Consider the following 26,849-nt stretch of genomic DNA (forward strand, 5'->3'; position numbering starts at 1 on the left):
GACGTTGGCTTCTTGGCTTTTGCTCTGGGCGGTGCCTTGAGATGACCCTGACACCCCTTCCAATCTCCCTCTCTACCTTGGAGTTACCTTGGAACAGAGGACTGCTTTGGGAAGGTGGCACCTGTTTGACACCATTGTAGAATATTGGCTGAGTCTCGTCATGAGTTCGATGATATGGGGAAGGGAGAGAAAATGAGGGTTCAGGCCTGAGTGACTGAGTCAGCCCCTCACCCCCAGAGAGGGGCCTCCTTCATGTGTTTTGTTTTAAGCCAAGGAAGTGTGACAACTGGGGTTGGGGGCTGCTGTAGGGATGTAGGTTTATAGCAGAGGCCTTCGTTTCTGATACTGCTTCTGATTTGGGGTAGGGGAGGTGTATTTATTGGGATCATCCACCTGTCCCTGCTGGCTCCCAAAATGTGGTCCCCAATCAGCATCACCTGGGGACTGGTAAAAAAGGCAGAATCTGGAGCTCCACCCAGGTTTACTGAATTAGAAACTCGGGGAGTGGGGCTCAGCAATCTGTGTTTTAACAAGCCTTCTAGGGGACCCTGGTGCAGGCGCCAGTGTGAGAACTGTTTGTCTAGAAATCTGGAAATCAGAATGTTCCATTTTGAAAGAACATCTGAGGTCATTTAGTTTTCTGTTAACTTTAACAATGTATGGATTAGAGCACTGAGGGGGAGAGAGGGAAAATGGCTCTCCTAAGTCCTCAGCAGTCTAGGGCAGAGCCAGAAATAGCCTCCTGTCCCAGTGTGGGCCCTCTATTCCCTCCCCTACACTCACACACCCAGCCTTTTCAGAGCCCCTTGAGGATGCTCAGCACAGGCAAAGGGAGTCAGGATCACATCACTCATGGATAAATGCTGCCTGATCCCTCAGGGAGGTCAGGGGTCCCCACACAGGTGGAAGTGTGCATAGCCCTATGCCAGAGAAGGAGGCCTCCTGGTTAGTGGGGTCCTGAGGTCCCTCCTGCCTCCAAGATCCCCTCTCCTGGCTCCTTAGAGCTCAAAGTTGGACATTGCAGAGTGGAAACTTGCCTGCAGGAGGAAGGGATCCTCCTTCCTGCTGGGGTAACCAGAAGGTATACCAGGAAAGGACAGCAAACAAGAACCCCACAACCCTGTGGAGGCAGGAGGCTGTAAAGAGATGAGTGAGTGTATAGAGGCAACTGTCAGGCGATGCCTGTCCTAGGCAGGCATCCCAGGGTGGCTATGAGGGCCGCTGAAGACAGACCCATCAGAGCTCATGTGGCAGTTGGGAGCACTTAGCTCCGCCTCCCGCAGGCCTGCCAGCCTTCCCTGGTGTGGGACCAGAGGAGGGGCAGCTCTGGTTTGTTGACTGTTTAATCACAGAAGTCAGTTCACTGGAAACACTGGCACTGGGGCAGCCTCAGGAGAGAGGTTGTGTGCCCCTTACTCCCTGGCTGCCATGTACCCATGTTCAGCAGAGCATGCATTACAGCTGGGGGACCCACCACCACCACCCTAAGGCTGACATCACTGCCACCATGACTGTCCTCCTGGGCCTGAGGTCTAAGTGTCTTGGACTTAAGAAGCCTTTTCTCCTGCAGGCAAGTTTCCACTCTGCAATGTCCAACTTTGAGGCCCGCTCTGCACACCACCATCCCCACAAGGGTCCCCTTGACCCTGACTCCCCAGGATACCTCTGCTCTCCAGCCCTCTCAAGTGTGGCAGTTTATGATTTTACACTGGGCACACCTCAGGGTCAGGAAGTGGGCTGTGTACTCCTGTTCCCTGTCATCTCTTCCACCCCATTGCTCACCATTTCCTACACCCTCTAAAAAATTCCATTGGCTGGGCTGCCACTCTCCAAGCTTGAGACCACTGTGTGCTGTCTCCTACCATCACTCCCCAACTTGTTGAAGACTTGGGCTACCAGCTCTGTCTTTGTCTCCATCCTGAGCATGGCCCTCCTGGGGATGACTTTAACATCCACTTGAATAGCATACTCTCTGTTTCCTGACCCCCTCAACTCTTCCATGTCTGCCCATTCCCTTTGCACACTTGGATTTGGCCTCACCTGAAGTTGCTCCATTTTCAAAGCCCCAAATTCAACTATTCTGCTTCTTGACCATGACCTCTGATGAGCCCACTCTTGTTGGCTTCATCTGGCTCTCTCAGTCTTGACTTCTACCCAATGCATCAGCCTCTCCTTCATTCATATCCCTCATTAACCAGCGTAAGTTCCATCTTTGCAATAACATAATTGGCAATACTCCCCTTACCCTCAGGCATGAGTTGCCTTTATCTTTTCATAGGATACAACTAGCAAAATTCAACCCAAGAGAGACCCACGGTCAATCAACTTCCTGGAGGGTCTGCTCTCCAGCAGCCACACACTGCTGAGAAAGTCAGATAAACAGGGCATACCGGCAGCTTTGTAAATACATGATCAACTTCAAATGACCCTTAACATTTCTGGAAACATTGAATCTCTCTGGTCAAGCCCATCTCCCATTCTCTGCAATGACACTGCTAACCTTTGTCCATTCTCCTCCATCATTCAATCCCAATCTTTCCCTTCATTCAGCAACCAAGCTTACCTACTACCTCACAGAGAAAACAAGCCTGAATATCCAGCTGCATAAATAATACCGCAATTGGGTACCCAAAATCTCCTCAAACCATACATGCACAGAACTGAAGCCGCCTTCCCTTGACACCTTCCCTGAACATTTCTGGGAGCCCCTGACACGTCTCCCAAGTATTTGCAAAGCATCCTTTCATTCTGTGCTTTGGTTTCTTTGTTCTCCATGTCAGTGCCTGAGAGCCCTCCATAGGAAAGCTGCTCACTGAGTCAGATCACCAGTCCCTGAGGATCAATGGCCCTGTGAGAACACAGTTCCCCAATACTCGCTCAGGCAGTGCCCCACTCCACCCAGCCCAACAGCCTTCCCGGCATCCCTGCCTCCCTGGGGCGCCTCATCACTGAGCCTCGAGGCTTCCTGTCGTGCTCAAACCTCAGTATGTGCCCCCTACAAAGCTGCCTTCCTTGCCCTACCAGTCCTTGCCCTGTGCCCTCACTCCATTCCAGGCCATCACATGAGCCAATAGATACCAGAGGTCCTGTCTCCACCCAGCCTCTCACACAGCCACCTCCTCACAAGCAAACCTGGTTCTGCAAACAAATGCCAGCCAGCTGGTTTAGGAGGCACCATCAGACTGTGACCATTATGGAAGGCCAACTGGGATATCCTGGAATAGAGGATACCATGCTGAGGTGCAGGGGTTACTGGAGGAGTGAGACCTGCTCTATCAGAAGAAATATGACCTACACACATAAGGAACCAGTGCACATCCAACAACTCATTGCGTCATCCTTATAACAGTACAGTTCACAAAAAGACAACAGATGTCAGGATCTTCTATGGTGCAGACAGGCTCAGAAGGGCACAAATGAACACCCTGAGTTCTGGAGAGATGAAGCCTTTTGCTCTGTTCAGAGAGGGGGAGAGGGGAGGGAGAGGGCGAGGGAGAGAAAAGGGAAGGGAAGGGAAGGGAGAAAGAGAGGGAGGGGAGAGAGAGAGAGAGAGGAAGGAAGGAAGGAAGGAAGGAAGGAAGGAAGGAAGGAAGGAAGGAAGGAAGGAAGGAAGGAAGGAAGGAAGGAAGACACACATTTAAAGGGCTCAATTTTATAGCTCAGCTCTCATAAGGAAACTGAACCCAAGGCCTGGGGGGTTGGCAGTCTTCCTTGCACTGGAAAATATTTGTGGTCCAGCACTGCCTTTATTTACCCAGAGCATTTTAATGTGCCTTTTCCCCCCATCTCTCACATCCGCTCAGAGAAGATGTTAATTTTCTGAAATTAAACACTTAGCTTGATTACTGTTTTGTTAATTGCTGTATTCAAAAACCCCTGGTGCTCCTGCCTGTTTAACATGGATGGTGCTGTGAAAATGATAGGCACGGAGCTGGCATGCAGGTGGACAGACAACAGCTTTGGAATGCCATCCCAGCTACCCGCAACAGGGCTTGCTCCAGCAGCTGAGTCCCTGCCTGTGGGGGCGTGGGGCAGGCAGGACAGGGCATAGCAGGTGCTTCTCACAGGGCCATGTTTTTAGAGGATAGTGCACATAGAACATCCCAAATCTCACCAACATCTGGGAGAATGTAGGGGCTTAACTCCAATCAGAGCACCCGCCCAAAAGTGCTGGAGGAAGGAAAGATCACAGAGAGAACTCAAGCTGCACCATTTCTTGATGCCTCAGATTTAAGAAAGACATACATTACTTGATAATTTATTAATTTATTCAATGAATACTTATTAAGTGCTATTATTTCAGGCACCTAGCTAGACTCTGGGGAACAAGCTAATACAATGGATATAGGACCTGCTCTCCTGGAGATTACAGCCGGCTCATGGAGTAGACACCTCCTCCTTCTTCCCCACATCGCCAGGGCCAACAGCAACTATCTCCTAATCCAGTGGTTGGCAAACTTCGGCTCGGAAGCCACATGTGGCTCTTTGGCCCCATGAGTGTGGCTCTTCCACAAAATACCACGTGCGGGTGCGCACGTACCCATGAGCAGAAGTTGGTATTTTGTGGAAGAGCCACACTCAAGGGGCCAAAGAGCCGCATGTGGCTCGAGAGCCGCAGTTTGCCGACCACTGTCCTAATCCAATTGTAGATGACCTGTGCCATGATAGAGGCAAACAGCAACCATCTCCTAATCCAACTGTAGATGACCTCTGCCATGATGGTGGTAACAATCTCATTTGCCCTTTGAAGAGAGTAAGGAGCTTATGACAGTCTCATGGCCAGCCATCCCATTTTCACTCAACAAGCCATGTAGCTGGACTGTCGGTGTAAGATGAGGTGAAATAAGAAAACAGGTGCCCTTTAATCATCCTCACAAGGATGCAGCAGGTTGGGCATTCTCAGCTGTCCTCCAGCTATTAGCAGCATAACTAACCACTGCTCCGGACCTGGGACAGGGAGAATTCCCACACTCAACCACTGCATATTCGTCCACCTGAGTTCAAATTGGTCAGTCAGTGAACAATAAAATATCCCACCCAACACTGTCACCGTATAGCAACAACCACCACAGATTGAAATGCTCTCTAGCAACCACATGTGGTTACATCTTAAGGTTTGGAAAGTGAGAGCTGGTACCACTGCAGGTTAAAAAACCAAGAGCCTAGCGGAGGGCCCCCTGGAGTCCCCAATTAGTCACCTGCTCATGTGACTTTTCTGGGTCTCTCATCCCAGTCTCCACAAGTGCTGTGGACTAGCATGTGAGCTTCACAAGGCATGGGCTTTTGTGTGTTGTTTGCTACTGTGTTCCCAGTGCCTGGAGCAGTGCATGCATGACGCACAAAAGGCCTCCAAAAATATTTGTTGAGTAAGTGAATGAATAGGAACAGAAACCAGTGAGTCAGCATGTGGAAAGTAGTCACAAAGACTGTGTTAAATGGATGAATACAGTTCCAAAGTTAAAGTGCTTAAACAAACAAACAAACAACCCACCCCTTTGAGTGTGGTTGAATGTCACTGTGTTCTAAGTGGGTCAGGGCTCCTAGCATCATTCTAAAATCATCCCCTCATCTGGCTGGTGTTGCTCAGTGGATTGAGCAGCATCCCATGTACCAAGAGGTAGCTAGTTTGATTCCTGGTCAGGGCACATGTCTGGGTTGTGGGCTCAATCCTCAATAGGGGGCATGCAGGAGGCAGCCAATTAATGTTGCTCTCCCACTGCTATTTCTCTTTCTCTCTCTCTCTTCCTCTTTCTAAAATCAATAAAACATATTTTAAAAATGAATAAAATCATTCCCTCAAGTTTTTTTTCTAGGAGCCACAGAGGAGGAAGATACCTAGTTACCTGACTGACCTGGAGGGATCATCTGGCGACTGTGGGCCACGAGGACATATTCGATTCCCACACACCAGCCAAGCATATATATTAACCCATATGTGGGGGCTAAAGGAAACGGGCAAATATTTATCAAGGGTCTCAGTGCCTAGTGCTATGTGGTCGCTCTCTCATGAGCCTGAAGCATGTGGTAAAATCTGCCTCTCTGCAGAGCTCACCATGTAATGGAGAGCCCCAGGGTTCCCGGGGGGAGCCACAACTTTGGTCATGGGCAGTGCTATGTGCTGACCTGCTCAGCTCAACAGGAAACACACTATCACCTGCAAATGGCCAGGACCTTTCTAAGGCCACTCAGAAGTTCCTTGTCAATGCCAGGGCTTAAGAAACAATAGAAACAATCTTTTTTAAATTAACAATGAGAAGAAAGCAATGAAATTGGATTAAGCGGAGTGAAAATTTCATTTGCTTAGGGTTTGTAAACTTTTCTTCATTAACTTCAATAAAAGTTTTCTTTAAAGTCATTCCAGTCTTTTTAAAGTTCTAACTCAATCTTTTCTCTGCTCTGGAGCAAAGTTTGCCTGCTAATTTCCAATGAGACCAGCCCTTAAAAATGAACTAGTTTTAGCATATGGATCTTAACACTCTAAATTTTTACAGGCAGAAGTGCAATATTGTTTTAATATTTAATTTTGAGATTTACATAATATCTTTCCTCCAAAGAGCTCAATATATTGCAATATCATAAAATTCCTTTCATATTCAAAGATTATTCTTTATGCATGCAAATACTATATTTAACTAAGGAATAATGCAAATTAGGTGATGTATTCAGAGAAATTGGTGGGCTAGATAATTCTTTTGTAGGAAAAGTAGTATCTCTGACTAATTTTAATTGTCTAGGAACTCCAAAAATGCCTTGGCTTCTGGTCAAGATGGCAGTGTAGGTAAATGTGGTACCTGCATCCTTCCACAACCACATAAAAATTTCAAATAAACTACAGAACCACTATCATTGAGAACGACCTAAAATCTAGCCGAACAGAAGTTCTACAACTAAGGATATAAAGAAGAAGCCACACTGAGACTGGTAGGAGGGGCAAAGACACTGAATGGGCTGGTCCCACACCTACGTGTGGTGGATAAAAATCAGGAGCAACATTTTGGCTGTGGAGGACCCCCTGAGGGTCAAGGAATTCCAGTCTCCAAGGTTCCAGTGCCAGGAAGAGAAGTCGTCATAACTTCTCCTTGTAAAAACCAGCAGGGATTGTGGCTGAGTGAGATGGAGGGCTGCTGGAGTCCCAGAAGTTCCTCTTAAGGGCCTGCACAGACTTACTGGATCTCACTCCCTCTGAGCTCCAGCACTGGGGCAGCAGCTTGAAAGGCACCAGAGACTTAAGGGGAGGAACTGAATTGTCTGGCTCAGGGGTGAGACTTGGAAGGGCCGGTTTCTCCCAGACAGAGTACTGGCACAGGTCATTGTTCCTTTTCTGGATCTCCCCCTCCCCCCGCTCCCCCAAGCACACACACATAGACATGGCTGGCAGGTGGATGCTATATCTTAGTTTCCATCAACCTGGCTATCACTGTTCACCCCGTGCTGGTGATTCCCTGTGACCCCACCCCACCCAACTCATGAGTCCACCCAAGCTGTTTCCACTGGCTTTTCCATAGGAATGGCCTGTCTTGGCTCATACTTTAGACCAGTGATTCTCAACCTTGGCTGCACATTAGAATCACCTGGGAATCTTTTTAAAATCCTGACTTCATGGGGCCCAGAAATCAGGATTTTAAAAAGATTCCCAGGTGATTCTAACGTGCAGCCAAGGTTGAGAACCACTGCTTTAGACTATCCTAAAATTTCTCAAAGAAGCAGCATCTGGCCTTGGTGTGGCCACACCTCTCTCACTAATTGGCCCTAGGCCTGGCACTAGCAGCAGCCAGCCTTGGCCACTCCTGGGCATCTCCAAGCCCAACACAAGTAGCACCCATTTTCACATAGCTCTGTACCTCATGCTGGATGGCCTCTGGCAGAACACAGGTGGTGGCTGACCTTGGCCTGAACCTCCTGAAGACCCCAGAGCCAGTGTACCCAGTGGACAGCTTCAGACCACATCAAAGCATCATCCAACTACCTCCACAAGGACAAAATTAAGGGGCTGCCTCAGCAGACAGAAGAGCCCTGCTGAAGTAAGACCTGCTCGATAAGGCTGGCCCCTTCTGGCTGATCCTCTATGGCAGTCACAGCTAGTGTTTGCAGCTGATTGGCCTGGATAAATCCCTCTCATTGATGTGCCAACAGCAATCAAGGCTCAACTACAACAGGAGGGTGTACCAAGCCCGCATTGCGGGAGGGGGGGGGTGCACTTGGAGTGCCCAGCTCAAGTAAACAGGGAAGCTGTGTCATTAGACCCTATCGGACACCTACTATGTAAGGCCACTCTTCCAAGCCTAAGATACATAGCAGCTGTATCTAACACATACAAACCAACACAGGGAAGCTTCTAAAATGAGGAGACAAAGAAATGTGTCCCAAATGAAAGAACAGAACAAAACTCCAGAGGAAGCACTAAACAAAATGGAGATAATCTACTAGATGCAGAGTTCAAAACACTGGTTATAAGCATGCTCAATGAACTTAGGGGAAGAGTAGAAGAACTTAGTGAGAACTTCAACAAAGAGATAGGAAACAGAAAACATAAAAAAGAATAAGTCAGAAATGAAGAACACATTAACTGTAATGAATAATACATTACAGAAAATTAACATGGAGTAGATGAAGCAGAGGATCGAATCAGGGATTTGGAAGCTAAGGAAGCAGAAAACAGCCAATCAGAACAGTAAAGAGAAGAAATAATTTTTTAAAAATGAGGATAGTATAAGGAGCCTCTGGGACAACTTCAAACATATCAACATTCACATCTTGGGCATGCCAGAAGAGAAGAGAAAGAGCAAGGAATTGAAAACTTCTGTAAAAAAATAATGGTGAAAAACTTACCTAAACTGATAAAGGAAATAGACCAGCCGTGGGCAAACTACGGCCCGCGGGCCAGATCCGGCCAGTTTGAAATGAATAAAACTAAAAAAAAAAAAAGACCATACCCTTTTATGTAATGATGTTTACTTTGGATTTATATTAGTTCACACAAACACTCCATCCATGCTTTTGTTCTGGCCCTCCGGTCCAGTTTAAGAACCCATTGTGGCCCTCGAGTCAAAAAGTTTGCCCACCCCTGAAATAGACACACAAGTCCAGGAAGCACAGAGTCCAAAATAAGATGAACGCAAGGAGGTCCACACCAAAAACACCAAAATTAATTACAATGCCAAAGAATAAAGACAAAGGGAGAACCTTAAGAGCAGCAAGAGAAAAGCAGTTAGTTACCGACAAGGGAGCTCCAATAGATTCCTCAATAGAAACTTTTCAGGCCAAATGGGAGTGGAAAGAAATATTCAAAGTGATGAAAAGCAAGGACCTACAATCAAGATTAATTACTCTACCTAGCAAAGCTATCATTTAGAAGTAAAGAATATATAAGGAGTTCCCAGACAGGAAAAAGTTCAAGGAGTTCATCACCACCAAACCAGTATCAGAGTCTTCTTTAACAAGAAAAGATGGCAATAAATACATATATATTAACAATTGAATTTAAAAACTAAACGAAACAAACAAGCAGAACAGAAACAGACTCATAGACACAGAGAACATTTTGAGGGTTGTCAGATGAGAGGGGCCTAGAGGAATGTGTGAAAAAGCTGAAGGATTAAGAAGTACAAATTGTTAGTTATGGGGGAATATAGTCAATAATATTGTAGTAACTATGTATGGTATCAGATTGGTATGAGATTTATCAGGATGATCACTTAGTAAGTGATACAATCACTGGGTTGGACAACTGAAATAAATATAATATTGTATGTCAACTGTAATTAAAACAATTTTAAGTAAAAATATTGCACTAAAATCTTAGAACTGCATCCTTAAAAGAGATGGATTTTTATGGTGTATAAATTATACCTCAATAAAGTTGTCTAAAAAGCAAAATAAATGCCTTAAAAAAGGACAAACTAGAGGGGCTTGTGAATATTAACAGAAGTAATGTATTTATTTTTTAAGTTCAGTTAAGTAACGGATTGTGTCTGCATTGTGGGCATGGTGGCTATGTTAGTATTCCTCATGCAATCGGCACAGCAGACCATACATGAGCTGTGTGGAATATAAATGTCAGATATAAAACTGCTGATGGCATCAGGAATGTAAGGGGGAAAGTGTTGCTTCTCTAAACATATGATGAGGAAAGACAGATGGGCTCCTCGGAGCAGCAGAATCAACCTGTGCCAGGTGCACAGGTTCCGGCTCCACTCCAGTCCTCATGTCCTCATCGTTAACTCACTGGGATGCAGACTTCACTGTCCTCTTTTCTGGTGCCCACTCCTTCCTCAAAGAATGGATAAACCAATACCTGTCATTTATCTGATGTGGATGGCATTCGTCCCAAAGAGACTGAGAGGCCTTGGAAAGAAACAGCCTAGGAAGAAAAAATCCAAATTGCGGTCTGGCTCAGGACATGTTCTCCAAAATGATGCTCATCTCCTAGTCTATAGCACAGTTTACAACATGATTTTCTATCCCCTCTCTCACTTGACTGTCACAGCAGCACTAGAAAGCAGGGGTCATTACTCCTATTTTACAGCTGAGAAAGGAGGGACCAAGGTAGGTCAACGAACTTGCATGAGTCACATAAGGACCAGAGAGAGAAACCAACCCCAGGACACTCTGGCTATGCCTCTGCCACCACGAGTCCAAGAAGTGAGGAAGGCGACTGCCCCACAGTGGAATGAAAATAGAACAACACAGCATGCCCACCTTTCGGGCTTGGGTAAATGGGATTAGCCCTCTGAATCAGCCAATAGTCCAAATTCAGAATTGGATGTGTTTGGCTTTCCTGTGCTTTAAATTTTTCTAATTAGCTGTCAACAATTTAAATTTTGATTTTCAGCTTTTAAGACCTGGCATCACATGCTGGAGCTGAGTAGAGGCTGCCCCTGTTCTCTTCAGTTCCCTGCAGTCCCCACCACTCCCTATTGCCTGACACTTGGCCCTACTTTGCTCCTTTTCTTTGCCTGCCTGGCCTCATGGGACTTGGAGTTTGTTCTCTCTGGCTTTGATGGTCCTAAATTCACTGACTTTATATCTTGCTAAAAGTTGACTTCAGAGATGTGCTGGTCTGATTTGTCTTATTTTTTTTCCTAAGATTTCCTCTGAGGTCCCTTTCCCCAACTCTGACACTCTGAGTCTAACTGGCAGAAAAGAGAAGCAAAGTTTGTCATTCACTTTAATTCTCTCTGACAGCCAGATGATCCGGCCATCAGTCTGAATCTGGGGCCAGGTGCCAGAGAGTGACTGTGAGAGTTAGTGGAGATAACAATCCCTCTGCAGATCCTGTGCCACTGAAACAGAGAGAGTTCCACCTGATCGGGTCTATTTTAAACTCAAGCAGCTGTATTGAGAGCAAGGCTGCATCCCTGAAGACCTCACATAAATCTGAGCTTGCATTATTCATGACCAACCCTGACCAAAGATGATGGACATTTTTTTGACAGCTAAAGTGGCCCAGCTATGTGGCAATAGCTTAGAGAGAGCTTACAACTTACACGGCTCACCATAAAGCGATTTTTGATCAGTTACAGGATAAAATAGCCACAAAGCTGAGTTTGAAACCCAGAAACATCATTTGTGGGCTTTGAGATGCTGAGCAAATTTCAAGAGCACTCTGACTCCAGTTTCTGCATCTGGCCCACCTCGTCTTTGTAGAGAAAGAACATGGTAGGGTCTTGGCATATTGGAGGTGCTAAAAACTGGTAGTTCTCTGCCACTACCTATGGGCTGGGAAAGGATCCTATCCTGAAAGTCTCCAAGTGATGCAAGATCCTGAGTAGTCTGAGTATGTACATGACCGGGGTCATCAGGGAGGGAGTAACTCTGGGTCTCAGGATTCAACAGACTCTTTGGTGTTTCCCAGTCATGCTTGCCTCTCAGGAAGAACTGTACCTACTGTGTGCCCAATGGACCAAAAGATGGATACAAATCTTCTGTGGTCTCACAGATGCCAACCCTTGAGGTCAGAAAAAGCCTCTCAATGACTTTCTCTGATGGACTGAGACCAAACCAAACCCTTTTCATTGGATTCCTAACTCAGGTAAGATGAGTTTCCTGCCTTTATTGGCAGGGATATTGAGAGCAACATGGTGCAGAATCAGTGTGACATATATGGGAAGCCCTGAGAAAGAAGAGATGGCAATCCTGTGTTAAAACTGCCCATCCAGCCACAGATGTGGTCCATGCCCCTGAACAAAGGAGGATCTGCTCAGAGCAGCCAACAGCACCTAGAAGAGGATGGGTGCTCATGAGCATAAGGCTACAGATCAAGTGCAATTCCACTTAGCAGCCAACTTGTCCCAACTCTTCTCTCCTGTGAACCTTCCATCCATCGTCTGGATCCAGTTCACTGTGGGAACAACAAACACACCCATCTCCCATCTCAATCCAGACATTGGGGACAACTTTTTATGATTTAGTGTCACAGAGAAAACTGTGGATGTGTAACAGGGACTACACAGTGAGGGGTCCTTCTCTCAGCAGGATGGCATTGGCTGGTTCCGAAAAACCCTCCCTGCTCGGAGGCTATGAAATGGGAGCCCGGAGGGACTGTCCACCTTGAGGGCAGGAAATGGGAATGCAGAAACAGAGTGGTGTCCTGCTGGCCCCCCTCTAATACCAGATTCCTCAAATGCCTTTGAGCCTCTGTTTTCTTACAGGAAAAAGGGAACAATGATGCCCAAGCCATAGGGTCATTGTGAGATCCAAGGAGTCCACGTATTCCATAATTCTCTGTCAACACAAAAGAAACACCACCGTGATGTGCTAACTATAATGAGTTTTACCTGCCCCTCAATCAGGGCCCACTGAATGGTCCCCAGCTATTTTCAGTTTCCAGACACACAATAGATACTAATAAACACATCAGGTAGCTTTATGATTGATTCTAGCACTGCTCTTGGTCAAATTCTTTAACTGTAAACTCCTACTCATGACCCAAACAGTAGCACAGTGGTGGCCATAGGCAATGACAGGGGGGTCACACTACACCATGAAGTCAGGGTAGAGGGGCCGACCTGCATCTCACCCAGCATGGAAGAGCTCAGGGTGCCCTGGGAAGGGGTGAGAATGACTTACTGGTGCTGCCTATATCCATCCACCCCAACCCTTCATGGAACTGAGTCATTACGGTTTTTTGTGAAGTCAGATATTTCATCTCTCTTTCATCTCTTATAAAATGTAGCTTCTATTCATTTTTCTAAACTGCTCCTGCAGAGGTGCAGGCTCAAGTGCTCATTTCAAAGTTTCTCATTTTTTTTTTTTTTTGAAAAAAATTATCTATGGTTGAAAATAATTTCTATTCACATGTCAATTCACCAAAGCAGTGTGATAGCACCACATTCCTTAGAGCCCCACCACCCACAGATTAGGAACCACTGATCAACTTGACATTTATTTTATAACTAGAGGCCTATTTATTTTATAACTAGAGGTCCCTAGGTCTGGCTGGTGATCAGGGCTAATCAGGTTCCCCGCCTCCTGGCCTTCTCGCCTCCTCCTTCCCTTACTCCCTCAGCAGCCCCTCTGAGGCTGCTGGTTGCCTGCCACGTTCCGCGCCACCCCCTGGTGGTCAGCGCATGTCATATGACGTGAGCAATAGAACTCTCGGTCACCTGGTCAAACTCTGGAGGGGACAATTTGCATATTAGCCTTTTATTATATACTAGTAGCCCTGTGCACGAATCCGTGCACCAGTAGCTTGCCAGTAGCTCGCTGCCGCCCTCCAGGAGCTCTCTGCCCACTGTCCCGCCCTCCTGTAGCTCCCCCATCCCCCCACCCCATAGCTTGCTGCCCTACCCCCTCCCGTAGCTCTCCGCCGCCAACTTGTAACTCGCTGCCCCAGCCTCCTGCTGATCCATAATCCGGTTGTTATGTGCATATTACATCTTTATTATATAGGATAATAAGAAGGATAACCATGTGCCACCAAGAAGCAGCTGATTGTAAACTTTCAAACACCCAAATTCTAGAATTCTCAAAAAGAAATCATAGATTGGAAGGTGACACTCGGACTGAGACAACATCAGGGAAGGTTAAGAATACAAGGGGGAGATACAAAGGGCACGAGAATGGGTGAGAATCAGAATAAATATTTTGAATGTTGATAATGCATAACCCCTTGTAGGAGCCCTGGTCCCTCAGCTCCACTGCAGCCTGAGAAGGTGCAGATGGCAAGACAAGCAGATGGGCAGGTTTGGGAATAGCAGGAGAAGGGAAGGGAGGGGCAGAAATCAACGCAACCCGATATAAGTGGCAGGTTTGTTCGCACATGCTTAGAGAGAGAGAAAAGACAGCCAAGCCCACTGTAACATGACAGCCTGGCAGGATGTTTATGCCCAGAAGCTGGGACACTAAAATATTTCAGCCAGTTTTCTGCCTTAAACTCTACAAGGGAAACGCAGCTAACAAAGGCTGCCCATGTTACATGCTCAACATGATGCTAAAATTACCATTCCCTTTTCTTTGGGTAGACAGACTGTCACAACCTTTGTCTCCACGGCACCGGGGCTGTGGTCACCAGCTGGAGGCTCCCACACTTCCCCTCTTATTTTCTCATTACACACATCCGCATGTAAACACGTGACCGTACACATACAAACATGCACACACGAACACACACATGCTCCCAGCAACAACGCAGCCATCTGGACAGCCATGCTCGCCTGCGACACCTTCTTTCTTCTCAGTTCTGACAGCTTAAACCCAAGAATCATCTGCCTTCAAAGATGCCTGGTATTAAAAGAGGCAGAATGAGCTGAGGATGAGGAGGTGAGGAGTAGAAGAGGATGGAGTAGGAAAGAGGATGTCAGGAAGGGAGAGCTACATGGAGGGAGACAGAGCAAAGAGACAGGCTTGGATCCTGCTACTCCACTAACAAACGGTACTTTCAAAATTGTTGATTGAGAAAAATCCCTAATTCCAAAAAGATCATGGTCCACTGTCCATGACCCCCATCATTGCCCACAGACATGATGTTCACTTCCCTCTCTTCCGTCTTGTACCATGACCCCTGGGGAGAAAGTGCTCATTTCTAACTCCCTTGATATTTCCTGTGTGTGTATAGGATGCGGTACTTAGAAGACACTAGCCTTGCAGCTTGTACTTTGTGTCTATGTCCTGCAAATTATTCAGTTAATGAGTTTCACAGAAGAAACGATTGTGTCCCAGTATCACTGTATCCCTCAGAGTGTCTAATCCACATACAGTAGATACTCATCACTGTCTTGTAGTAATGAGTGAATACATAAATGAGTAAGTGCATGAATGAACTGGTTAAATGGATATAAAAAGAAATTGATTGTGAAAAGTAATAAAGAGGAAAAGGTCAGAAGAGTAGAAGATATAAAAAAGAGAGAAGAAAATATGTTTTGAGCTGTGCATGCCACAGGGAGGTCTGGCTATCAGGAGTGATCTAGTGCCAACTATCTGAGGTCTCTATAACAGTGTAGCATTCATCTGAGCAAGCTATAAAGGAGAATGCACTCTTGAATTACATGGGTTTGATTGAAAAGTCATCTATGAAGCAATAGTGACTTTATCACATGATTACTGGGAAGTTTCTCTCATTGGGTTTTCTAACAGAATAGCACTGGTCTACTCAAGACCATGCAGGGCTTCCATCCGTCCACTTCCACATCCATCATCTGTTCATCTATTTGTTTATTCACCACCCATCCGACTGTCCATCCATCTGTCTTCCCAAGGGCATTTGTTTAGCCCCAGCTGGATGCAGATGACTGGGCCCTACTATGGCTTGGATATACATTGTTGCTTTTGTGCTGGGCATATGAAAACCCCTCAGAATTCAGCTCCCTCGCAGAGGTGAAGAATTACACCCATGTCCTCCATGGCCACAAATGCCCATCACTGGATACCTGTACTCCTGGAGGGCTGGGGGCTGGGGAGGAGGCCTGAGGGCAGATAACAGGATGGGTATGACTGCAGCTTTGTTCCTGCACCGAGATGGACAAAGAGCCAAACCACAAAGACAAAGAAGAGCAGCGAGGCCTTCAGACTTACCAGCTTGGTTTGTGGTAATGTTGACAGAGACGTGTTGTGGGGGGAAGGGGCTCTTGCTGGAGACTCCATTGACGGCCTGGATGTCGAAGGTGTAGGGGGTGTGGGCCCACAGGCTGCTGATGGAGACTCGGCACTCGGTCAGGCCCAGCTGCTTTGGCACAAACTCCACATTGTCATCACAACGGGAGCAGCTCCGGCGGTCTGCCCGGCACTTTTTACAGATGATGTTGTAGGTCACATCATCCCGCCCACCTGTCTCCCTTGGAGGGTGCCACTCCAGAATGATGGACGTCTCATTGACGATTGAGATGACATTTCGGGGACCTGATGGGACACCTGTAAGGAGACAAAGGAAGGCTCAGTGAGGCTTGGCAGAAGCTTCCTTGTCCAGCATCTCTCCATCTACCTTCAGTGTGTCCCCACCCTCAGCTCACACATGCATCTCCTCCCCTCCTTCAACTCTAATGTCCATGCCTCAATCTATTCTAAGAAAAAGTGCTGAACCGCAATGAGAACCTGTCCCCAAATCCTTTTTCAGTCATGCCCACTGGGGCTCTCCTTTCAATCATGTGTGCCGAGAGAGGAGGACACAAGTCTTTTTGTTCATAGGACCAAGCTGCATCCGCCAGCCAGAACACTTAGAGAGATGAATATTCACATTGCACAGGCTTTGGTGCATAGACAAGAAGCAACGTTGGTAGGAGATTCATGTAGCCACTGCACTTAACCCCACGACACAAGAAGAGCATAGAGATTGTTACACTCTGCTAGCTGCTTTGCATGCATTTAATCCCCCTATAAGACTTGCTGGGAAGATGCAACCACTAAATCAACTTTATGGAAAGGGAAACTAAAGCTGAAAATGGGGACTGGCTATAGATCTTGAGGTCTATCAGAACGGGAGCCAGTATGAACACGCATACCTGCCTGATTCCAACGCTTACATTCTTAACCAATGCCCTGTGCTGCCCTGTGAAACTGACTACCTTTTCCCACTGAGGGAAAAGCTATCTCCAAGCCCAAACTTATACAGAGAGGGAACTCCAAATGTCAGTGGTAGGATAACGTGAAATTTGAACACACTCTCTCTCCTATAAACCAGCCAGGCTTCCTGGGACTCGAGAAGGGCAGCCTCTTCCCTCTGGCCAGCTGTCTACGGCTATTGTTCTCACTCTGGCCAAGGTGGAAATGCCTTGGTGAAAACACTAGGAAGCCTGCTACTTCACAGAAGGGCAAAATGTTGCTGGATTAATGGCCACAGTGTTGGGTATTTTGAGATTAAGTTGGAGAATCTTCTGCCCAAGAACACAACAGATCACAGTCTCAGGTTCTCAAGCCGAGCTCTGCATCTCCCCAACGTCTAACTGATGGAAATGAATTCTGCCTGGAAGCCCCCCTTCTGAATGCCAGGTCTGCTGGAGCAGCCGCTCGGGTAGTAATGCATTCAGAATTCATGCACGTGACTGTCGCCAGCTGAACGGAGACATGTGTAAAGTGGTTCATGCTGGAGACAGGAATCAAATGCCAACACACAAAATGAGGGAATAACAACAAGGTCGGGGGGCACCAGGGAAGGATTCTGTGTTGAATCAGTCAACAGCCAGCAGCTAGAGCAGAAAGCAAATATTAAATCGAATTCTATTAAAACATGAAAGAAAATCAGTACTGTACTATATAAAGCCCATTAGGCCTGAGCTAAAGCACAACTTGCATGCATGCTTGTGACAGGGCAGGATTCATGAAGCATTTCTACTGAAGTCTTGCAAATAGCATTTAAGAATTCCCCACCCATCTGCCCAGGGACACACATCCATCTCTTTAGGAATCAGCACACAGCTAGCACTGGGAGGGCAGTCAGCACTGGGCCTGGCCAGCCTCTCTCCTCACACTGCACTCCTAGTTAACACCTGTATTGGCCAATACCTGTCTGGGACACATCTGTTTGCTCAGACTGATGAGACTCAGATCACAAGCACCCAGTGGTCAATGTCATTGTTGCCTATCTCCCTTTCACAGAAGACAGCCCAGCCTTGGCCACAGACCACTGGTTCTCCTACTTGCAATAAATACATTCACTGAATGCTTGCACTTTGCTAGATGTGGGGCTAATCCTTTAACAATGTTATCTTATTGCATCCTCAGGCCATCCTGAGCTGTCACTCAGAAAGCAGCCTTGGGCAGAGGGGCAGAGACAAGGATGTCTAAGGGAGTGACCACCCATCCCTCCCACCCTTTAATCCCCCATGTTTCAATGATCTCCTTGCTCCACTGACCTTCAACTTCACCATCTTCCCGACTCCAGCTTCTCCACTTAAACGTGCATATGTCATTGCCATTTTAAAACTAAAACACTGCCCCCTGACATCTCTGCGTGGCAGGTCCTCTCCTCTCCACTCTCCAGCCAAGCTTTTCCAAAGCGGAGTCACACTTGGTGGCTCTCCTCTCTCCCTGCTCCGCCAGCTGCAGCCTGGTTACTTCCCTGCTCAGCCATCGTGCCTGCTTTTCCTTTTGGCCTCCTGCTTGACAAGTCTAGGAAACACAATTCAGTCCTTAACTCCCTCGACACCCTGTGTTGTCACTAGCCAGGCCCTGTGAGCCACATCTTCTGTATCCCACGACACATGGTCTGTCAGCTCCATCTCCTTTTCCTCAGATCCTTCCCCTCCTTTATATCCTCCTCCCCCTCATAACAAAGGGCTTTGTCAATTCCCCTGCCCTATTGCAAAAGCCTCCTAATGAATTCTCCAACACTGCTTTGCAGCTCTCATCCATTCTCATCTGCCGGAGTGTGAGTTCCAAAACGTACATGGAGTCAGAGTTCCTCTGCTCAAACTCCAGTTACCCAAGAGTTTACCCTCCTGTCCACGTCTTTCGAGTCCCTGTGTATCTTGCTGCTCTTGATCTCATCTCTGGCCACTTGACCCTCGCTCCTCCTGGTGCGGCCAACAGGAAGATCCCCATGATTGCCTGTGCACACTAAACTCTCTCCATATTCCTGAGCCTCTGCACAGGGATTTCTCCTCTGTCTGGAATTCTTTTCCTCCGCTCCACTTGAGCATCTCTTGCTCACCCTTTAATGTCCAGCACCCATTCCATCAGGAAGCTTCCCCCTCAGTGCATGCCCGCAGTCATACACTCCCCCCTCTGGCTTCCAAAGCCCACTTCTAGCCGCCTAACCCAGATCATTGCATTGTAATGGTCTCCTCCTCTGTGTTGTCCTCACCACAATGTGGCCCCCTGGGGGGGTGGGGGTTGGCTCATCATTTCCATGCCTAACATTTTACCCAGGGGAGCCCCCTTTCACCTGGTGTGCAAGGCTTCAGGTCATATGTGTGCACTGCTCTCCAGCACAAGACAAGCTGTCCTGCTGGGGCGTTGATATGGGGGGGGGGGGGCGCAGAAGGGGCAGCAGTGAGGCCCCACAGCTTGTGACTCTAAGTGGTAGAGGCTTTGGTAGAGATAAAGTGGCAAGTGAGGAGCTGCCCCTGATCCGATGGTGTCCGTGGTGCTGGGGAGACCAGGCACTGCTCATTTGCTCCTGATTCAGGAAGAAAAGCAGTGGGTTTCCAGGATGGATTTTCATGTTTATTAAGAAACAGCATTCATTTGAAACAACCACTTCTCATCCATGGCTGCATTCCAGAGCAAATGTGTCTGTGGAGCATGAATGAGGGTCTAGGGGAGCTGTGGTTGGTGAGTCCAAGACTGCATACCTCTGAGACAGGGATGGCCTTCCCTTGGCGAGTGGACTGGGAGAGCTAGGAAAACCTGAGCATGCCTTGCTGTTTGTCCCTCGCCACTCACCTCCTCCCTACCCAGCATAAGCCTGGGCTCGCAGTGCATATCTGTGGAGGTGACGAGTCTTGACCACAAACAACGACTGGAACCCCATTCATTATTAATTCATTCACTCACTCATTCATTCATTCATTCACTTCTTAACAAATGCTGTTATAGGCACCTGGGAGATAGGAAACTCATGACAGGCAGGTTTCTGCTCCCATGGAGCTTACATTCTGGGGAGAAAAACTGACAAGAAAGAAGGAAACATGGAGATAAAGGAGATGATTTCAGGCAAGAATAAGTGCTAGGGCCGAAACCGGTTTGGCTCAGTGGATAGAGCGTCAGCCTGCGGACTGAGTGGTCCCAGGTTCGATTCCGGTCAAGGGCATGTACCTGGGTTGCGGGCACATCCCCAGTAGGAGATGTGCAGGAGGCAGCTGATCGATGTTTCTCTCTCATCGATGTTTCTAACTCTCTATCTCTCTCCCTTTCTCTCTGTAAAAAATCAATAAAATATATTTAAAAAAAGAAAAAAAAAGAATAAGTGCTAGGAAATAAAATAGTCCCAGGCTCAGACTGCCTCCTACCAATGCTCATAGCTCCTGTCCCTTCTCCCAGGAGGCCTTTTCCAGGCCGCGAGCCAGGCCCTGTGTCTGGGTGGCTACAGTGACGATGTTCCCAGGCCTGTGCTCCATCCCAATAATGAGAGCACACTCCTGCAAGTAGACTAACCGGCCTCTTGCATGCCTGAATAAAGAGCCTGACCAGAGCAGGTTTGGCCCCTGAATAAATCTCCTTACAGGAAGGCACCAGGACAACTTCCTAGGACCAGTGCACTCCCTGGACTGGGGCCCTACCCCTACAGGGAGCATTTTGCCAGAACCAGGGCCCTGAGCAGCATCCTCAAGAAGGAGGTCCATTGAGATCAGACAAAATGTTTAAAGAGGATTAGAGAGGGAGGCCAGAGGGGGAAGAAAATCTTCATCTTCTGCAAAGTCCTCAGGAAGTGCAGTGGCAGGGCTCAGAGCCAGGGTCTTCAGTCCACATCCTGGTTTTCCTTAATTATTTACAGACAGGCTTTCTGAAGCCTCTCTGATCTGTTGCCACAGTGACTACTGAAGGAAGCTTCCTCTTAAAAAGGCCAGGAATACTCAGTCCTTTTAAAAAATGGGAAACCACTGAGCTATGGTTCTCTGGGTGGAGGGAATATGGTGGGTCCTGTTATGGGGATGGGGCTCTGTCTTCCAACATGTTCCTGAGATGTTGGCTCATACTGCATGGAGCATGGTTAGCATCAAGACTACAAAAAGTTACACAGAAAAGATCCTTCTTGAGCCATTGGGTTAGCCCAAGTGTTGCCATGTTGTGATAGAATCTCCCGCTTTTTAACATGATTTGGGACAGATGATTCTTTTTTAAAAATGGGGTCAAAGTCGGTGGGAGAGAGTGGTGAGTTTGTTTATAGGCATTAAGCTAGAAATAAGAGTATGCCTGAGTAACAAAAGGGAAAATCTGCTGAAGACCGGTAAGCCCCTAAGCCAGTTCCTTTACATGGAATCTGAATAAGGCCAACCTCCTGGTCTGAGAACTTAAATGTGAATTTCAGGTCAGTCCAAGATGCCCAGCAGGCAGTGTCCAGCTAACTGTGCCTTTCTACAGTTAGGGTCTGTGTCCGTGGACCACTCCCCATGGGGAGCTGGAGAGGGTGACAGCCATGGTGAGGCAATGTCCTCCTGGGAGACCCCTTTGCCGGCTGAAACTGAGCTGCTCTGCATGGGCCAGAGATAGGGTCCTCCCCACAGTGTGAACAACCCCTTGAAGAATCTGATGAAAGTAACAAAGCTTTTTCTGAGAAAAATGAATGTGTGCTCGAAGACATACAAAACTTTTCCGAGACACTCAATGAACCCCCTACATGTTCACAGCAACCACTTTTCAAAATATTCCCTTGTTGGTAAACCTTGAGAAGGTGAACTTCTAAGTTTGTACCTTAATTTTCTCATCTGAGAAGTGGTAGTTTTGAGGATTTACTGAGATGATATACCCAAGGAGTTTAGCTGTGTGCCTGGTAAACAGAGGAACTCAGTAACTGTCAGCTGCTATTGTTATTAGTAGTATGGTTACTCTTAGATGATCTGGAATCCTGACCATTCATCTAAGTAAGATGGATCTAATTCTGCCATTTATTCCTTAAGCAGAGACCCCATCCCCAGAACTGTGCTGAGCACAGTGAAAGCTGTGAATGTATAGAGGTTACAGCCCATGAGATTGGAGAACCCAGATGCTTATTAGTGAGGCAACACCCCATACATGGAGCGCTGGAAATTGTGAATACATATGATTAAGGGTGAAAGTAAGTGATACAGACACAAAGAATTACAGCTATTTCAGAAAAGGTAAGATCAATGTAGAATAAAATAGTCAGAGATAGTGTCTGGGGGTCCTGTCCACCAGGCTGGAACTATATTGGGGGAGTAGTACCTTGGAGGCTGTCTGCCCCAGTCTACATCCTCTAGGTCACCTACCCCTTGCACTCAGGAAGAGATAGAACCTTAGTGTTGGGCATTGGGTTGCGTCCCTAGAATGGGTCCAACTCTTTTGGGTTCATGGCCTGTGTGTGCACCTGTACAGGCAGGCATACCTTGGAGATATTATGCTTTCAGTTCTAGACAACTGCATTAAAGTGAATACTGCAATCAACTAAGTCACAAAAAATTTTTGGTTTCCTAATGCATATAAAAGTTGTGCTTTCCGTGTACTTTAGTGTATTAAATATGCAAGAGCATTATGTAAAAAAAAAACACACGTTTGTACCTTAATTAATAAATACTTCATTGCTAAAAAAATGTTAACCATCATTTGAGTCTTCAGAGAAGTCGTAACTTTTTTTCCAGTGGAGGGTTTTGACTCATTGTTGATGACTGCAGACTGATCAAGGTGGTGGTTGCGGAGGTTGGGTTGGCTGTGGCAATTTCTTAAAATGAGACAACAATGAAGTTTGCCATGTCCATTGACTCTTCCTTTTATTGACTATTCCTCTGTAGCATAAGATGCTGTTTGACAGCACTTCACCCACAGGAGAGCCTCTTTCAAAATTGGAGTCAATCTTCTCAAACTCTGCCATTGCTTTATCAATTAAGTTTATGTAGTATTCTAAATCCTTTATTGTCATTTCAACAATATTTACAGCATCTTCAACAGGTGTGAATTCCATCTCACAAAACCACTTTCTTTGCACATCCATAAGAAGTAACTCCTTACCCGTTCAAGTTTTATCATGAGATTGCAGCAATTTTACATCTTCAGGCTCCACTTCTAATTCTAGCTCTTTTTTTATTTCCACTTCATCTGCGGGTATTTCCTCCACTGAAGTCTTGAACCCCCTTAAAGTTATCCATAAGGCTTGTAACCAAGTGCCTTCAAAGTCTTTTAATGTGAATATTTTGACCTCTTCCCATGAATTACAAATGTTCCTAATGGCATCTAGAATGCTGAATCCTTTCCAGAAGGTTTTTAATTACTTTGCCCAGATCCATCAAAGGAAGACTCTCTATGGCAGCTATAGCCTGATAAAATCTATTTCTTAAGTAATAAGACTTGAAAGTCAAAATTGCTCCTCGATCCATGAGCTACAGAATAGATGTTATATTAGTAACCATGAAAACAACATTGATCTCATTGTACATCTCTGTCAGAGCTCTTGGGTAACCAGGTGCAGTGTCAATAAGTAGCAGTATTTTAAAAGAAATCTTTCTTTTCTGAGCAGTAGGTCTCAACAGTGGGTTTAAAATATACAGTAACCCATGTTGTAAACAGATGTGCCATGATCCTCGCTTTGTTGCTCTAATGGCAGAGTAGATTTGGCATAATTCTTAGGGACTCTAGGATTTTCAGAATGGTAAATGAGCATCTGTTTCCCTTTAAAGTCACAGCTGCATTATCCCCCAACAAGAGAGTCAGCCTATCCTTTGAAGCCTGGCATTGACTTCTCTTCTCTAGCTATGAAAGTTTTAGATTGCATCTTCTTCCAATATAAGATTGTATTGTCTACATTGAAAATCTGTTGTGTTTAGTGTAGCCACCTTTACTAATTATCTTAGCTAGATCTTCTGGATAACTTACTGCAGCTTCTACATCAGCATCTGCTGCTTCACCTTACATTTTTATGTTATAGAGACAGCTTCTTTCCTTAAACCTCATGAACCAATTTCTGTTCACTTCAAACATTTCTTCTGCAGCTTCCTTACCTCTCAGCCTTCATATAATTACAGAGAGTCAGGATCCTAGACTTTGTTAGGTTTCAGTTTAAAGGAATGTTATAACTGGTTTGATCTTCTATCCAGACCACTGAAACTTTCTTCATATCAGCAATAAGGCTGTTTTGCTTTTTTATCATTTGTGTGCTCACTGGAATAGCACTTTTCATTTCTGAAGAACTTTCCCTCTGCATTCGCAGATTGGCTATTTGGTACAAGAGGCTTAGCTTTCAGTGTGACTCACTTTTGACATGCCTTCCTCACTAAGCATAGATATGCCTAGCTTTTGATTTAAAGTGAGAGATATGCAACTCTTCCTTTCACTTAAACACTTAAGGCCTTTGTATGGTTACTAATTTGTTGTGTTCTAGGAATAGGGAGGCCTGAGGAGAGGGAAAGATATGAGGGAATGGCCAGTTGGTGGAACAGTTAGAACACAATCATTTAAGTTGACATTCTCATACGGATGTGGCTTACAGTGCCACAAAGCAATTACAATAGTAACATCAAATATCTCTGATCACAGATCACCATAACACATATTATATAATGAAAAAGTTTGAAATAGTATAAGGCTTACCAAAATGTGACACAGAGATAAGAAGTGAGCAAATGCTGTTAGAAAAACGGTGCCAATAGTCTTGTTCATTTCAAGATTGACAGAAACCTTCCATTGTTAAAAAATCAATCTCTTCAAAATGCAATAAAATGAAGTGCAATAAAACAAGGTGTGCCTATATATATATATATATATATATATATATATATATATATATATATATATGCTTCCTGGCATATGAGAAGTGATTTGGCTTTGACATGGTAGTTGGCCTTGCTTATTCTTCCTCTGCCTGTAGGCAAGAAAACACCTTCTTCACTCCTACAACAAACTGTTTTCTATTCAATCTCTCATTAGGCAGAAGATGTGAGCTATGGTCTGGGGATGAGCTAGGAAGGACATTTGATATTCAAAACTCCTGAATATTGTGAGTCAAAAGTGCAAAGAGGTAATGTTCTTATGGCTGAAAAGTGTCAACACTGTAGTTTGGAAAAATGACTGCATACTTCAATGTGGACTGAGTTAAGAAGGCATAGAGAAGGAGACCAGAGAAAAAGGAGTAGGAATCATTTAAAAAGTGTGGTGCAAGAGGACAGGAAGATATGGGAGGAGGGTTGATCACCAAAAATTATAGTTCCAACTCTCTACTCATTGCTCATTGTAAAATAGCTACTTAAAGAAACCATGTCTGAATGATTGGAAGGCTTCCTAAAGAAGGGGAAAGTCTTTAAGATTTTACAGAGAGGTAAGAGTCCAGGAGCAGAGACAGACAGGAAGTGGGGACTGTAGAGACTTGAAAAGGTCTTCTATGGAGGCAAAGTATGCTAAAAACCAAGTCGGGGTGATTGTTATATCTTTGCCCTCAATACAGCATACAAAGCTGAAAGCAGAATGGTCAGTGGTTCTCAACCTTCCTAATGTCATGACCCTTTAATATAGTTCCTCATGTTGTGGTGACCCCCAACCATAAAATTATTTTCGTTGCTACTTCATAACTGTAATTTTGCTATTGTTATGAATCGTAATGTAAATATCTGATATGCAAGATGTATTTTCATTGTTACAAATTGAACATAATTAAATCATAGTGATTAATAACAAAAACAATATGAAATTATATGTGTTTTCCGATGGTCTTAGGCGACCCCTGTGAAAGGGTCGTTCGACCCCCAAAGGGGTCGCGACCCACAGGTTGGCGACCCACAGGTTGAGAACTGCTGGGTTAGAGGATTAACACACACCAAAAGAGGCAAATTTTGCAACTTTCAGAAGTGTAGTAGAGTCATAAAATAAACATGAACTCAACTTCATGTTCTGTTTGGTTTTTTCTTTGGTAATCGGTTACTTGAAAACTATATAAAAAAGCAAACAAATAAACCTCTATTCTTTCAAGCTGCCTTGAAAGTGTAGCTATGACACTTCCCAACCTATGTTCAGCAGCCTCTTTCCCTTTCTCTTTCCCTCCTGAGACACTATTTCCTCTTCCATTATTCCCTCACTAAGTACAGAATTCCTGGGAGACCGGAGAAGAATGACCATTGTCCTAGAGCAAGGGTGGGGAATATCTGGCCCACAGGGCTTATAAGGCCCTCAAAATCATTGGTCTGGCCCTGCCAATGCATTAAGGGTGAGTTAATTAAATGCTTCACCAAATATAGCAGGCTTATTTTTAAGTTGATAACTCTGTGTGGCCCACGAATGATGTTATAAATATCCACATGACCCTTGGCAGAAAAAAGGGTTTCCCACTCCTGTCCTAGAGAAAAGGGCTGTGATGTGGTGTACTGTGCCAGTTCAGGACCTTGGAGAGGGGCATGTGGGGTAGCTTCTTGATGGCAGTGGGGCATCTCCTAAAGATTCTGTCAGTCACCAATAACAACACAACTATAGGGAACATGGCAGCAGGGGTTGTCAGATCTTAGCAAGGTGGGAGTGTGAGGGTGGGAGGGGGGGGCTTGAGGCCATATCAGGAAACCAGGAGTGAGTTATCAGGGACATGTATAAAGTAGTGGCATCAAAATGAACAGATTATTGAAGCATTCTCCTCTCAATAGTAGAACCTTAGAGAGGCTTGGGATTTGGGGAAGAAACAGACCAAGGACTTTCTACAAGTTATGCGTGATGAGCACCAGACATTTGGAGCACTATTTTGCTTAATATGAAGATGGTGTCTGAAGTTCTGAGGTATCCCTTCCAAAAAGGGAGCTGTGGTGGGGGCCTGAGGCAGCAGGGGCTGGAAA

General features: G+C 45.8%; 1 protein-coding gene across 1 annotated transcript in view; it reads right to left on the minus strand.

Annotated features, from left to right (window-relative positions):
- The window catches only part of EPHB1 (EPH receptor B1), a 407,554-nt gene that overhangs the window by 98,050 nt on the left and 282,655 nt on the right, over positions 1-26,849 (minus strand). Inside the window, exon 5 of the mRNA XM_036332515.1 lies at positions 16,012-16,347. Within this exon, the coding sequence (XP_036188408.1) occupies positions 16,012-16,347 (336 nt within the window). The remainder of the gene's footprint in view (positions 1-16,011; positions 16,348-26,849) is intronic.

This window comes from Myotis myotis, unplaced genomic scaffold, assembly GCF_014108235.1.
Source record: "Myotis myotis isolate mMyoMyo1 unplaced genomic scaffold, mMyoMyo1.p scaffold_m19_p_13, whole genome shotgun sequence".
NCBI lineage: Eukaryota > Metazoa > Chordata > Mammalia > Chiroptera > Vespertilionidae > Myotis > Myotis myotis.